Source organism: Mustela lutreola, chromosome 4 (assembly GCF_030435805.1).
Source record: "Mustela lutreola isolate mMusLut2 chromosome 4, mMusLut2.pri, whole genome shotgun sequence".
Lineage (NCBI taxonomy): Eukaryota > Metazoa > Chordata > Mammalia > Carnivora > Mustelidae > Mustela > Mustela lutreola.
In genome coordinates, this window is record NC_081293.1 from 197,082,923 (window position 1) to 197,097,704 (window position 14,782).

Consider the following 14,782-nt stretch of genomic DNA (forward strand, 5'->3'; position numbering starts at 1 on the left):
CTGCGCTGATACAGAGCTTTGTAGCTGGCCCAGGCACCCCCAGGCGCTTGTTGGAGGGGGCTGTGTGCTCGCGGGACCTAAGGAAGCTTAGAAGCCTCGCCCACCCCAGTGCTAGAGCAGGTCCCAGGAGCAACGTTGCGGGATTCGGGAAGGAAGGGCCAACAGCCTCATCCGAGCCGACTTGCTGAGGTCTGGCATGGACGTCTTCCAGCTCCCATCTGCCCGTCCGCCTCATCTATCACCTCTCAGAGCTCTCCGGGCTCTGCCCAGGCTCCCAGAGCGTTGCACAAGTCGCCCGGAATTTTTGCGCGCACGCGCGTCACTTTCTCACGCAGACACACAGCCCGGGCGGAGCGCTCGGGAGCAGCAGGCTCTGCACAGACCGTGCGGCCGGCGGGGCCAGCGGGGCCGGGCGGGGAGCCGAGCCGGGCCGTTCAGGGGAAGGAACCTAATTTCACCGTGAGGGGGGGGCCCGATGGAGAGCGGGAGGAAGACCCGGGCATTCAGGGGACGACCCGCCCTGCGGGGGAAAGGGTTCTTCCTAGAACGTCCGCGGGCTTTTCTCAAAGCTTTCGGAGAAATGAAGCCGGGGAAAATTTCCTCGGAAGTCGAGCACACTGGGCCGGGTCTGAGGTTCCGCCCCGTCCCGCCCCGTCCCGCCCCGCAGGGGCGGCCGGGGAATCTCCCCCGCCGCGGCCGAATCCAGGGCTGGAGGCTTCCCGTAGGCCCTGCCCACTCGCCCTCCACTTGGCTCCTCCCCTCCCCGTCATCAACCCCCGCCCCATGTTAGCCCCGCCCACAACATGTTCCTCCGACCCGCCCTCTAACCCCGCCCACTAACTGGCCGCGCGAGGGAGGTGCGGCGGCCGCAGCGGCGGGGGCGGGGCCAGCCTCACCCGGAATGAAAATAAACGGCGGCCGCTGCCGCATCCGGGCACTCGGCGGGTCGCGGCGGGCGCGGTGGTGGCGCAGGTAAGGAGGCGGCGGCGGAGCGTCCGGTCCCCGGCCCGGGCCTCACCGGCGCTGTGTGGCGCCCCCGTTCCCGGCACGACCCCGACGCCTCCCCTTCCCGGGGCGGGGCGCGGCCACGGCGGCGGGCGGTGGGCGGCGAGCGCGGAGGCTGCCTGGGGCTTGGGGACGCGCCGACGGTTCGCGCGGCCCTAGGTCTGCGCTGGGCTGGGCCCGGGGTGGGGGCTCTGTGGAGTTGTCCTGGGGGAGGCCGAGGAACGGACGCACGCACTAAGTAAACCTCGTGAGCGAGACAAAAAGCTTGAGTGCTGACACTGCTCTTCCACATATGTCATTTGGGATTCACATTTGCAGTCAGAGCTAGATTTTCTTTGCTATTTAATGAGAGGATGTGGTTGATTCTGCGTTTCTCTGATGGTCTGGTTCCCCATTTGTCATCTCCTTCCCTTACTCTTATTTTTTAATACGAGAATCTTTTACTTCTCCGCTTAAGAGAAATGTGTTTTGAATATGCGTGTGTATATAGGTATATTTGAAAAGCTCTGGGTAAGGGTCCCCATAGATCGATTCATTACAGAAGTGAAAGCGAAAATTTTAAAGGAGTAGTTGATAACGTTTTACTTTCAGTTTGGAGCAGTAACATTAATGAATTTCCGGGCTTCCTCCCGCCTCCGGTTCCCCACCCCACCCCCGTTTTATTGAGAAATAATTGACATACATCTCTGCTTTTTTGGCTGTAATATGAAACATTGTATGGCATGCATAATGAAACTTTCAGTTCTCCAGTTAAAACTGGAAACTGGTTTATTAAACTTTCTGCTTTTGATTTGATTTCAAGTATGTATCCTCTTTTTATTTTGCTTATAACCTACATTTTTGTAAATTTCAAAACAGCAGATTAATCTTTTTATTTTTTTTAATTTTTTAAAATTTATTTGACAGACAGAGATCACAAGTAGGCAGAGAGGCAGGCAGAGAGAGAGAGAGAGAGGAGGAAGCAGGCTCCCTGCTGAGCAGAGAGCCCGATGTGGGGCTCCATCCCAGGACCCTGAGATCATGACCTGAGCCGAAGGCAGAGGCTTTAACCCACTGAACCACCCAGGCATCCCAGATTAATCTTTTTTAAACATTAAGTCTCCTGCCTTTGGACCTGCATCTGTTCAGTTGATTTGGTCAGTGGGTAGAGTGTGGGGTGCACACTGCGCTTGTGAAACCCTTTGGGCCTTTAGACTTTACAAAGAGCTTGAGTCCATGCATAAGAAGCCCATGAAATGATCATCGCTCCCCATCGGTATTTTATGCAGAATTCATGAAGATTTGTGAGTAGGGAACTATGTATAGTGGTTGTGTGAGTTATTTGTGTTTCCTGCTTTTCTACGTGAGCAGCAGTTTGTTAGTGGTTGAAGATCTAGGGTGTTTTCTCATGGCTCACCTGGGTGCACAGCAGCCTCCTCTTGACGTGTTTGTTCCTTACACCCTTTCCTCCTCCCTGCACTAATAACCCTCTCTCTCCCCCCAGACCAATATGAAATAGATTCGAACTTTCTTTCTTTCTTTTTTTTTTTTTTTTAAAGATTTTATCTATTTGACAGACAGAGATCACAAGTAGGCAGAGAGGCAAGCAGAGAGAGAGGAGGAAGCAGGCTCCCTGCGGAGCAGAGAGCCCATGCGGGACTCCATCCCAGAACCCTGAACTTTCTTTTGAAATAGTCATTTATGGGGGTGCATGGGTGACTCAGTGGGTTAAGCTTCTGCCTTCGGCTCGGGCCATGATCTCAGGGTTCTGGGATTGAGTCCTGCATCCGGCTCTCTGCTCGGCAGGAAGCCTGCTTCCTCCTCTCTCTGTCTGCTTGCCTCTCTGCCTACTTGTGATCTCTGTCTGTCAAATAAATAAAATCGCTTAAATAAAATAAAATACTCACTTATGGAATACACTGAAGTTAACAAATTTGATTTTGAAATTAGGTGAACTGGGTTTTGGGGGTGTGGAATACTGCAGGCTCTATATAGAAAAAGAGAAAGTTACTTATAAGGTTATGTTAACCCTTAGATCTATTTTTTACTCTGTAGAACTTGTCTTCATCATTTAGAAGCTAATTACCCTTTTACTTTTCTAACTCCTCTGATTTGGCTGTTTGACATCTCCAGCAGCCTTCCCTACCTCTTTGAATTGCAATGCTAGTGAGAGATGAGTAGACAACTCCTTTGCTGCCAGGGGATTCTTTGGGAGAGACTAGTTACATACACAGGGCAGACAAGCAGCAAAGGATTGTGGGACAAAATGCAAAGTCCTGTGTTGTAGGCGGGAATCCCCGCGCTAGGTATGGCACTGCCTAACTTTGTGACTTTGGCTGAGTCATTTTACAGCTCCGGGGCCTGGGTGTTTTCAGCTGTAAAGTGATGATCCAACTAGTGTTGGATTTGAATAGTACATAGATCTGCTGTTGTGTGCTTATTGCAAAATATATAAAACTTTTCTAGCAAAACCTTTTAATTTAAAAAATTCAGATGTAGAGAATATTGATAATTCATGGTTCCAGCCAGCTTTTATGTTTACTCTACCAAAGTGGTTGATCTTTGTGCTAAACTCACCAAAATACAAATATAAGAGAGTTTATGTATGTATGTTGAATTGTTTATGAAAGTAACAGCTTTAAGGACTCATCTTTCTCTCATTTGATCTTTTCTCTTAGGGCAGAGAATAATAGTTTAAGAAACAGAAAAGTATAATAAACCTTGCTACATTTTAGCAACTTTAAAAGACATATTTTATGTAACATGTAATGTGTAACTATATATAGTGTATTTTAGCATATGTATAGAATGTGTATATTTTAGAGACATTTAGAGCTAGTTAAAACCCTAATCTAAAAGTAATTCAGGGACGCCTGGGTGGCTCAGTTGGTTGAGCGGTTGCCTTCGGCCCAGGTCATGATCCCGGCGTCCTGGGATCGAGTCCCGCATCGGGCTCCTTGCTCGGCGGGGAGCCTGCTTCCCCCTCTGCCTCTGCCTGCCATTCTGTCTGCCTGTGCTCACTCTCTCCCCCTCTCTCTCTCTGATAAATAAATAAAATCTTTAAAAAAAAATAAAAATAAAAATAAAAGTAATTCAGAGGGGTGTCTGGGTAGCTCAGTCAGTTAAGCGTCTCCCTTCAACTCAGGTCATGATTCTAGGGTCTTGGGGTCAAGCCCCACGTTGAGCTCCCTGCTCAGCAGGGATCCTGCTTCTCCCTCTCCCTCTGCCTGCTGTTCCCTTGCTTGTGCACTCTCTCTCTGTCAAATAAATAAAATATTTAAAAAGAAAAAGTGATTTAGATTAAACAGGAGAGGGAGGTGTGGAGGGGAGCTCTTCTTAACCACACTGAATGCATCAGCATGTTTGGTAAGTTAAGAAATGCTTTGAAATGTAGTGTGGAGTTTTGCTTATGTACTGTTTTGCTTTCAAGAATGGCGCAAAAGAAATATCTCCAAGCAAAATTGACCCAGTTCTTAAGGGAAGACAGAATTCAACTTTGGAAACCTCCATATACAGATGAAAATAAAGAAGGCAGTTTGGCATTGAAGGTATTTTCTTTCAAGACATAAATAAATAGCAGTGTTGTAAATCTCCTTGGTAAATAAGATTCTGAAGTCCCCGGAAATTTCCAGGTTTAACTGTGTAAATTTTTGGCATAACCAAAAGTATGAGTGATAACCAGGTACCCACTTTACAATTGACAGACTTAATTTTTTGTTTAGTAAGATTCTATTCATATGAGAATGGTCTCTAATTTCCTAGGCACATACTATTTTTAATACCTTCACAGTGTTACATGAAATTAATAACTTGGGAACTGATTTTACCCTACTGGTGCGCAGTACTAATGGACTAAGGGCATGTATTTTGTGTTCATGGGGAAGAGCTGGCTGGTTCTCTGTTCTCCTTGCTATTGTGGTTTGCTCTAAAACAATGGCTCCCATCCCCCAGCTTTTTTTATACTATGGCTATCTGTTCATTTGTCCAAAATACACTTTTCTAATACTTCCATCTCAATTTTTTTAAATTTTTTTTTTTTTAAAGATTTATTTATTTATTTGATAGACAGAAATCACAAGGAGGCAGAGAGGCAGGCAGAGAGAGGAGGAAGCAGGCTCCCTGCCGAGCAGAGAGCCCGATGCGGGACTCGATCCCAGGACCCTGGGATCATGACCTGAGCCGAAGGCAGAGGCTTTAACCCACTGAGCCACCCAGGCGTCCCTCAATTTTTTTTTAAAGATTTTATTTATTTATTTGAGAGAGAGAGAATGAGAGAGAGAGAGCATGAGAGGAGAGAGGTCAGCGAGAGAAGCAGACACCCCATGGAGCTGGAAGCCTGATGTGGGACTCGATCCCAGGACTCCAGGATCATGACCTGAGCCGAAGACAGTTGCTTAAACAACTGAGCCACCCACGCGCCCTTCCATCTCAATTTTTTATGGCAACATCAGAAATGGCGTTGTTTTACATGGAGTGAGGTTTCTAGAAATTGAAGTTTGCCTGCTTTTTCAGGCAAAAACGTTAATCATTTTTTTTTTTTAAGATTTTTTTTTTTTTAATTTATTTATTGACAGAGAGAAATCACAAGTAGATGGAGAGGCAGGCAGAGAGAGAGAGAGGGAAGCAGGCTCCCTGCTGAGCAGAGAGCCCGATGCGGGACTCGATCCCAGGACCCCGAGATCATGACCTGAGCCGAAGGCAGCGGCTTAACCCACTGAGCCACCCAGGCGCCCAAAAAAACGTTAATCATTTTTGACAGAAATCTTTTATATTGGAGTATAGCATGTACTTCTTTGCTTTCTCTGTCCAAGTATCCTGAGATAAATGATGGATTGTTTATCAGGAACTAAAGATTGTCACAAGGGCATCACATTATCCAGTGCAGTGACACAGTGATGTGCTTGGGAGGGAAGAGGTTTCCTTCCTGTCTTTCCCATTCCTGACAGGCCTCACTTTTTATTTTTTGCAACCCATCTTGTGACCTTTTTTCTGAATTTACTTGTAGTAGTCCCTTGGCTCCGAAGCTACCTATGGCACAATAAGAGAGTTATTTGGTCTTCGTCCCCAGTACCTGACATGGAGCTCCTAAAACCCTTGGAATATTCCCAGTGGTAAAGGGGATAGGAGCATCTTTTGTTCTAATGAGGCAACTCTTGGTAGTGCCTTCAGGATGGGGCTGGTGGCCAAAGAGACCAAACTTCAATTAGAAGATGAGAATTTTAGGGGTGCCTGGGTGGCTCAATTGGTTAAGCGTCCGCCTTCAGCTCAGGTCATGACCTTAGGGTCCTAGGATGGAGCCTTGCCTTGAGCTCCCTGCTCAGTGCAGAGTCTGCCTCTCCCTCTGCCCTTCCTCCATTCATGCTCTGCACACTCTCTCTCAAATAAGTAAATAGAATCTTGGAAAAAAGGGAGAAAAAAGATTAGATTCTCAGCCTACTTTTCAACCTTGGGGAGAGGAGAGGCTAGCAATTGAGTTAATCACCGGAGGCCATTGATGTAATCAATCATGCCCACTGTAATGGAGCTCTTAAAAGCCCTTAAATTATGGGTTTCAGGGAGCTTCCAGACTGGCAGACAAACCCATGTGCTGAGAGGGTGGCACGCCCTGACCCTCAGGAATAGAAGCTCCTGCACTCAGGACCCTCCCAGACCCACCTGTGTGCCTCTTCACCTAGATTTTCATCTGTGTCCTGGGATCATCGGGCTGCCTGCTCAGCAGGAAGCCTGCTTCTTCCTCTCCCACTCGCCCTGCTTATGTTCACTCTCTTGCTGTGTCTTTCCCTGTCAAAGAAAGAAAGTTATTTAAGTCTAATTTGACTTGTTCTCACAAGTTAGAAAAATGAGAATGTCTTCTTTGTGTTGTTTTTTTTCCTTTTGGTCTCCTCCCATGGAGTTGATCACTCCATGGTTCCTTAAAGTAATTTATAATGCATTACAGTGACATAAGTCATGGCCCACTTTTCCTTTACCCCTAGAACAATCCTAGGGGTATTTTCACATCTTCTGTTTTGTCTGTTTTCCTATTCTTTGTTTTTATTTTTCCCTGGATCCTTTTTAGCCTCTAGATGCCAAGCCCATCTGGATTTCCCTCCGATGGGCTGACCACCAGTCAGCAGTTTCTTTTCTTTTCTTTTTGAAGATTTTATTTATTTATTTAACAGAGAGAGAGATCACAAGTAGGCAGAGAGGCAGACAGAGAGGGGGAAGCATGCTCCCCGCTGAGCAGGGAGCCCGATGTGGGGCTTGATCCCAGGACCCTGAGATCATGACCTGAGCCGAAGGCAGAGTCTTTAACCCACTGAGCCACCCAGGCACCCCATTTCCTTAGAGTCCTTCATAAGCTGTTCTGTACTGTGCCCCTTTTTTGAGTTGGCACTACATTGATCTCAGAATTCTGATTTTGCTTCACAGGACCTTGCTAAGAAGTACTCTGACAGGCTAGAATGTTGTGAAAATGAAGTAGAAAAGATAATCGAAGAAATACGTTGCAAAGCAATCGATCGTGGCACAGGAAATGAAAATTATAAAACAACAGGAATTGCTACAATTGAGGTCTTTTTACCTCCACGGCTAAGAAAAGTGAGTGTTTTTCCAAAGGAGTACATGTAGCAATGCTTTGTTGACTTAGTGATAAATTATGATTTTTTTTTTTAAAGCTACAATCCAAAGTGAAAAGTTCTTTTAAGTAACTTCGCATGCTGAATGTTTATCAGCTTCCGAGTTAATTTTGGGATTTTTAAACTGGAACATTTACAGGGTAGTTTTGTCCCTCTTAGGCCTCCCAAACTTCACAAAGCTACACATCAAATGCTTACCTTTTCTAGAGTTTGAATGAGCATTTAGAATATTGGGAATAAAGAGTACTTCCGGTTTTCCCAGACCGTGCACAGTAGGACACATCAGCAAGGATGTCTCCCTTTTTTCTCTGCTGGTGGAGGCTACAGGGTAGTCAGCTGAGTGCTCAAGCAGGGCCACCTCCTGTCAGGGCCATGTCCTCAGTAGTTCAAGTCCAGAAGTGGCATTGGGGCAGGGTACCCAAAGATTGCTGGCCTCTGAGCACTATTCAGTGTTAATCATTTTCAGAAGATGTGAAAATATATAAATATGTGTGTCAGAGCTCCCACAGGACCCAGCAGTTTCACTCTAAGAGAAATGAAAACTGTGTCTGTGCAGATGCTTTGCTCATGAATTCTTAGAGCAGCTCTGTTCACAAAAGAGCTCTGTCTAGCTCTTCCTAGTCAGAAGGTGGACACAGCTCAAGTGTCCGTCAGTGGTTGAACAGATAAATGCACTGTGGCCACACGCTGGAACATCCTTCAGCCATGAAGAGGAGTGGAGTGCAGACGCAGCGTCGATGTGGCGGAACCGCAGAAACGTTATGAAGGAAGCCAGATACCAGCGCCACGTGCTGTATAGTTCCATTCATACGAAACGTCTAGAATGAGTAAATCCATGGAGACCGAGATGAGATTAATGGTTGCCTGGGGCTTGGGGGATAAAGGGAGAGACTAGGGGGCATAAAATATGGTATTTCTTGGAGAGTTGTTTCAAATTCAGAACTTGAAAAAATTCTGAAATTTGATCATGGTTGTGTAACTTTATAATAATGGAAACCACTGACTCATATTTTAAACAGGTGAGCTTTATGAAATGTAAATTTTATCTCCTTAAAACTTGAAACGATGTCTAAGAAAAATATAGACCTGTATGAGAAAGAGAAAATTACATATGTGTCTACCTCAGGATGCCCATTCATGAATTCAAAGGGTAATATACAAATATAGGCCTCTTTGCTAGTATGCAGCACCTGGGAAGCCAGACCACCAGTCAGAAAGCTGGCTGGCGAGTGTGGAATCTGAGCAGGTTTGCATGGTCTCCTGGGCTTTCGTAGTGGTGCCGCTTTTTCCTCCCGAGCCCAGCCAGCGGGGAATGAAGAGGTTCCAAGGTGGCGTCTCTGTCCACTCCCTGCTCAGTGGGCACGGCTGGGTTCCCTGAGGGTGGCTGTGGTGCCGAGGTGGTGGGCTGGGCCCTTGTGTCATGTAGGCCAGCTGTCCGTGAGTGAAGGCACATCACAAACCCCTCTGAGCATCTTGCTTCCCCCCAGAGGCTGATGCCCTTCCTGGGGTGCACACTTCTACCCCCCTGAGGGCTGCTAGGTCACAGGGTCAGCACGTGCCAGGTCGTGTGCGGTAGCTTCTCCACCCCGCGTGCCTCATTTCAGTCCCTAACATTGATACCAACTTTCCTGATTTTCTAAATGGAGTAATAGCACCACAAAGTGTCATGCCGAAGTACATTTTCTTTCTTTTTAAAAAATATTTAATTTAAATTCAGTTTAGTTAACATACAGTGTATTATTAGTTTCAGGGGTAGAATTTCGTGGTTCATCAGTTGCATGTAACACCCCGTGCTCATCACATCACGTGCCCCCTTCGTGCCCATCCCCCAGTAGTTACCCCATCCCCCGACCCACCTCCCCTCCAGCAACCCTGTTTTTTCCTGGAGTTAAGAGTCTCTTAGGGTTCACCCCCCTCTCTGTTTTTATCATGTTATATTTTCCCTTCCCTTCCCCTAAGATCTTCTGTTTTGTTTCTTAAATTCCACATATGAGCAAAATCATCCTGTATTTGTCTTTCCCTGACTGGCGTAGTTTGCATAGCAAACAGTTTCTTCCATAGAGTTCCTTCTGTACAGTTTCTTTTATTTGCCTTTTTAAAAATAGGATAGGAAAAACCTGCTGGAGACCCGGCTGCACATCACTGGCAGAGAACTGAGGTCGAAGTAAGTATCTGGCTGCCCGGAGCCGAGAGCAGCTGCGGCTGCTCGTGGGGTCCTTTGACAGTCCTGTTAGACAGCTGGGCGGGGACCATTCTCCTCACTTAGTGGAAAGGAAAATTGAGGCGTGGCCACTGCGGAACGCGATCAGGCTCACACTGGCAGTTTAGGCCAGAGCAGGAACTCCAGACTGGCACCATTTGCCTTCCTTTCCTGGCATAACTTGAGACCGGCGGGAGCTCTGCCTCCCATCTAACAGGTACAGATAATGTGCTTGAATAGTGAGTGAATGATAGAAATAGAGACAATCATCAGATCATTAGTTTTGATTTCATTTCTTAACGCGTTCATCACTTGCTGTGACATTCAGCAAAGTGTTTTAGCCACATTCAGGCTGTTGGCCCATCTGTAAAAGAAAACATACCTGTCACATACTGGTGACAGTCTTACTCTTGAGACCCGTTTGGTTATGTCATCCACGTCTGTATTTTTAAACGGCAAGTGTTTTGAGTACCTCCAGTGCCAGCCGGCTCTGGTTCTGAAGCTGATTTTCTTGTTTTCTTTGGTCTACCTGAGGGTTGTTAGGGACGGATTCAGGAATCATCATTCATTCAGCGCACAGGAGCAGATTGTCTGGAACAAGTCTCTGTTACGGGCTTCTCCTAGGAGGCTGCAGGAGCCTAGAGAATGGATTTTCTCCGGACACGTGGCGAGGGCTGTCCTCTTGAGATGCACATTCCCCCGCGTGGTTTCCACTTGATGAGGAAACAAGTAGTAAAGCAGATAGTTGAAGAAAGAACATTGTTTCTTACACAGTTTCGAGTAACAGTCTAGAAAGCTGGCTTTATCGTGAAGTGGTGTTTGGGAGACGGTACATCGAAATACTGGGCGTTCCTAAGGGAAATGTATAAAATAGTGGTCATGATTAAACTCCATTTCTCAGATAATAATAAATTGATTACCTGTAGCCTGTACTGGTTTATTTTACAGAATTGCTGAAACCTTTGGATTTCAAGAAAATTACATCAAAATTGTCATAAACAAGAAACAGCTTCAACTCGGTATGTCATGGCAAAGTGCAGATTTTCTGTCACGTTAGTACAATGACTGCATCTTTTTTCTCACTGTTTATCTATTCACAAATTTCTGGTGGCTTTACTGCATGTATACTCTAAAACAGGTTACTGTAGAGCTGATTAAAATAGAAACATAAAGCTGAAAACAACCCTTCTAATCGGTATTTACTGTGTGTTCTGTGCTAGTGGAGAAAAGATGCTCGTTGCATTTCTGAGGAAATTTACAGAACAGGAGTGTACGTGTGCTCAGAGTGAAATGGGGGTTCCAGTAAGTTCTCTCCAAGGCAGATGGGCTGAAGCTGAGTGAAGGCAGTGGGGCGTGTTCCGATTGAGAGAGCCTCATATCTGGGGCCCCCTGATGTGAATTTGAGCAGTTGAAAAAGATTTGGTAAGGCTGAGTGTAGGAAGTTGGGGGGAGGGCAGTGCTCTTTCAGGATGGAGGGCCACACACAGGCCACAGTGAAAAAGTTACGGCAGTGGTTCTCAACCAGGGGCAGTTTTGCCACCGGGGACCTTTGGCAAGATGTGGAGACCTTTTCGGTTATCATGACTGGGCTGTGGGGTGGGGATGGAGGCTTATGCTCTTGTCACTCAGGGAGGCAAGACCAGGGATGCTGCTGGACCATCACACAGCACAGGACAGCTCCCACGACAGAGACTTACTTGGCCCACGATGGCCGTAGTGCTGTTGTGTAGAAAACCTGGGCTCTGTGAACTCGTGCAGTATTAGAAGGTTCCTCCCAAGAGAGGCTGGAAGCCACAGATGCTGGGGGGGTGACCTGAAACATTTTGGTTTTAAACATTCCTGTGGGTGCAGGAGGGGAATGGACTTGCAGGAGGCATGAACGGACTTGGGAGACCAGCTAGCTGTTGCAGCCACTCAGGCAGGCATTACAGCCGGTTTCCAGGAGGCTCGTAGGGCTTAGAGAGTCAGGCTCACATCCTAGCTTGGTGGAACGCAGCCTGCACACGGCCCTAGCCTGCCTTCTCTGCCAGCCATTCCCCATTGTCTGTTTCCGACATCATGGATAGCTTTTCACTGTCCACTCATCTCTGTGACACTTCTGTTCCTGGTATTTCTTCACTGGGTGGAAACCCTTGATTTCATTTTTATCAGAGCTGTCAATTTCCACCTTATATCGTTTGTGTTTAAGTAAGGGCTTTCCCCAAGCCCAGGGCCTCACGGTCTTCTATGTTTTCGTGTATTAATTAGCCTAACCTGCCTGAGGTCTGCAGTCTGTCCACAGCCCCCTTTATATAGGAGTAAAGGCGAAGGATGCAGCTTCTCTAACATCCCCTGCTAGACTTGCCTTTGCCACACTGACCTGTGGTGCCTCCTTTGTTAGAAGTCTTTTTCTGCACTTCCCATCCTTTCCATTTACCTGTAGGTTTATTCCTAGACCAGAACCCTAAAGGGTTTTTTTATTGGGGTATCATGGACAGATAACATTATATTAATTTGAGATGCACAACATAATGATTCAGTGTTTGTATATATTGTGGAGGGCGCACAATAATGTCAGCTCATATAGTGAAACTTTTTTTTTCTTGTGATGAGAACTTTTAAGATTTTACTTCCTAGCTATGTTAAAATATACAATACAGTATTATTAACTGCAGTCACGTGCTGTGTGTTACATTCCAGGACGGACTTATTTTGTAACTGGAAGTTTCTGTTTTTTGACCACCTTTACCTATAGAGTTTTTTTTTTATGATTGTGGTTTTGTTGTAGTTTTAAAATCTAGTAAGATGAGTCCTGTTCTTGGCCCTTCTTTATTGAGGTGACTTGGCCATTGGTGTATCTTTATTTTTCTTCATAAATGTTAGAATGTTTGTCAAGTTTCTCAAGGAAAAAAAATTTAATGGAGTTTTCCAGAAAAATATTCCAATTTATATACTTATAGTTTATAGTATCTCATTTTTTAAAAAGATTTTTATTTATTTATTTGACAGACAGAGATCACAAGTAGGCAGAGAGGCAGGCAGAGAGAGAGGGAGAAGCAGGCTCCCCACTGAGCAGAGAGCCCAATGTGGGACTTGATCCCAGGACCCTGAGGCCATGACCTGAGCCGAAGGTAGAGGCTTAACCCACTGAGCCCCCAGGCACCCCTATTTCATTATTTTAAAATCTATATGCATCTGTGTTTATTCTTCATTTTAGTGGTTTATTTGCATCTTTGACTTAATTTTTGTTGGGTTTGTGTATTCTATTAATTTTTCACAGAACCCACTTTTGATTTGGTGAATATACTTTCATTCTGTTTCATCACTGTCTGACACAGTCTTTATTCCCATTTTATGTGTAAGGCCCTGAGTGTTAAGTGCTTTACCCAGGACCACAACGTTCAGAAGAACCAAAGAGGTTTGCTTTTAGCTACCACAGTGCGCTCCCCCTCACAGTTCCCCACTGCACTGTGCCTTCTCCCCTGTTGCTGGGAACGGGGAGTATTATTTCTCCAGTTGGAGGATATGGATATTACCCTCCGCTTACCAGTGACAGAATTCTGCAGCCAGACATTGGTGTGTGCTCACCGAGCCTGGGGCGTGGTGGCTCGCGAGTACTCGCGCGGCTTTAAGAGTTCTATTGAACAGAACGGACCGTCACCAGTACACAGTGTATTTTTGGCTCTTTTCGTGAGAGGCATTTCTGACTTTTACAGGGAAAACCCTTGAGGAACAAGGCGTGACGCACAACGTGAAAGCCATGGTGCTTGAACTCAAACAGTCTGAAGAGGATGTGAGGAAACACTTCCAGGTTGAGGAGGAAGAGCAAAATGAAGCCGAGCTCAAGGAAAAAAGGATCCAGAGGACCAAGAGAGGCCTGGAGATACTGGCGGAGAGAGGTGCGCAGAGCGCTGGCTGCCCTTTTTCCCTCTGGGCTGGAAGGGGCTGGGGGGCGGGGAGGCGGGGGGCGCCGTGGTCACAGGTCGCAGGGACTTTCCTTCCCCGCAGTCTCATACTCGTCATGTCCCGTCACTGCGTTCTGGTGTGGGGTTAACAGACTCCCTTTCGGTTCGGTTGCAGCTGAGACGGTGGTGGATCCCGAAACCACACCGTACTTAGACATAGCCAACCAGACAGGCAGATCGATCAGAATTCCTCCGTCAGAAAGAAAGGTAAGTACTTCAGAAGTTTACGGCTGAAGCTTTGATTTGCTGTCAGAACAGAAGTGGTTTTCTAGCTGTTTTGTCTTGGACTGTCATAAAGGACTAGAAACCGTTTTCTACGGGAGCTTCTAATCAGGATGGAAGCCTGTGATATGCACCTGCGTCCCCCAACTCAGCCTGCGACGTTCAGTGCTGTAGAACAGAATGGCTTGGTGGCATGTCCCGCAGCAGGGGTGACCTTCCCAGCTGACGTGATCCACTGCCTTCCGCATAGGCAGCTCCCCGTGGCAGTGCTGGTTTGGGTGTTTTTTTGTTTTTGTTTTTGTTTTTTACCAGAGGGCATGTCCTCTAAGGGATAGATTAGAATAGGGAGCTGGGGGCAGGAGGAGGGGCGTGTAATTTGGGGAAAAGTCGGACAGGTGATTCTGCCATCTCTCCCCTGCCTTTCCAGTAATTTGGAATAGGTAGGAGGTGGTTTTATCTTTGAACACATCACAGGGGGTCTTTGCAGGAGCATTCTACAGCTGGGACCCAGAGATCAGTCTCTGAGCTGGTCCAGTAGCTTCCGATAATAAAGAGCTATAATGACTGTGGGTCAAGTCCATTTTAATTGTTCTGTCTTTAAAGGACAAGTTAGAGTAGGCTTCACTCCATGACTTATATGGTTGAAAATGAAGGATTAAAGTTAAGTTTTAATAAGAACTTGGTAGCTATCAGTGGACTGATGCTATTTTATTTTTAAAATGTTGGTAGTTACTTGCCCACAACTCTCTTATATTAAGTGATGATATCCAGGGGCACCGGGCTGTGGAGTGTGTGACTCGATCTCGCGGTTGTAA

General features: G+C 46.4%; 1 protein-coding gene across 4 annotated transcripts in view; it reads left to right on the plus strand.

Moving 5' to 3' along the window:
- Positions 1 to 831: 831 nt before the first annotated feature.
- The window catches only part of NUB1 (negative regulator of ubiquitin like proteins 1), a 28,127-nt gene continuing 14,176 nt past the window's right edge, over positions 832 to 14,782 (plus strand). The window contains exons 1-7 of one of the 4 annotated variants that reach the window (XM_059172287.1): positions 832 to 972; positions 4,415 to 4,532; positions 7,375 to 7,563; positions 9,707 to 9,765; positions 10,750 to 10,820; positions 13,497 to 13,679; positions 13,861 to 13,952. In XM_059172287.1, the coding sequence (XP_059028270.1) occupies positions 902 to 972; positions 4,415 to 4,532; positions 7,375 to 7,563; positions 9,707 to 9,765; positions 10,750 to 10,820; positions 13,497 to 13,679; positions 13,861 to 13,952 (783 nt within the window). In that variant the 5' untranslated portion in view covers positions 832 to 901. Of the gene's footprint in view, positions 973 to 1,142; positions 1,165 to 4,414; positions 4,533 to 7,374; positions 7,564 to 9,706; positions 9,766 to 10,749; positions 10,821 to 13,496; positions 13,680 to 13,860; positions 13,953 to 14,782 lie in introns of those variants that run through there. The other 3 variants (XM_059172288.1, XM_059172290.1, XM_059172289.1) reach the window with 3 other exon arrangements.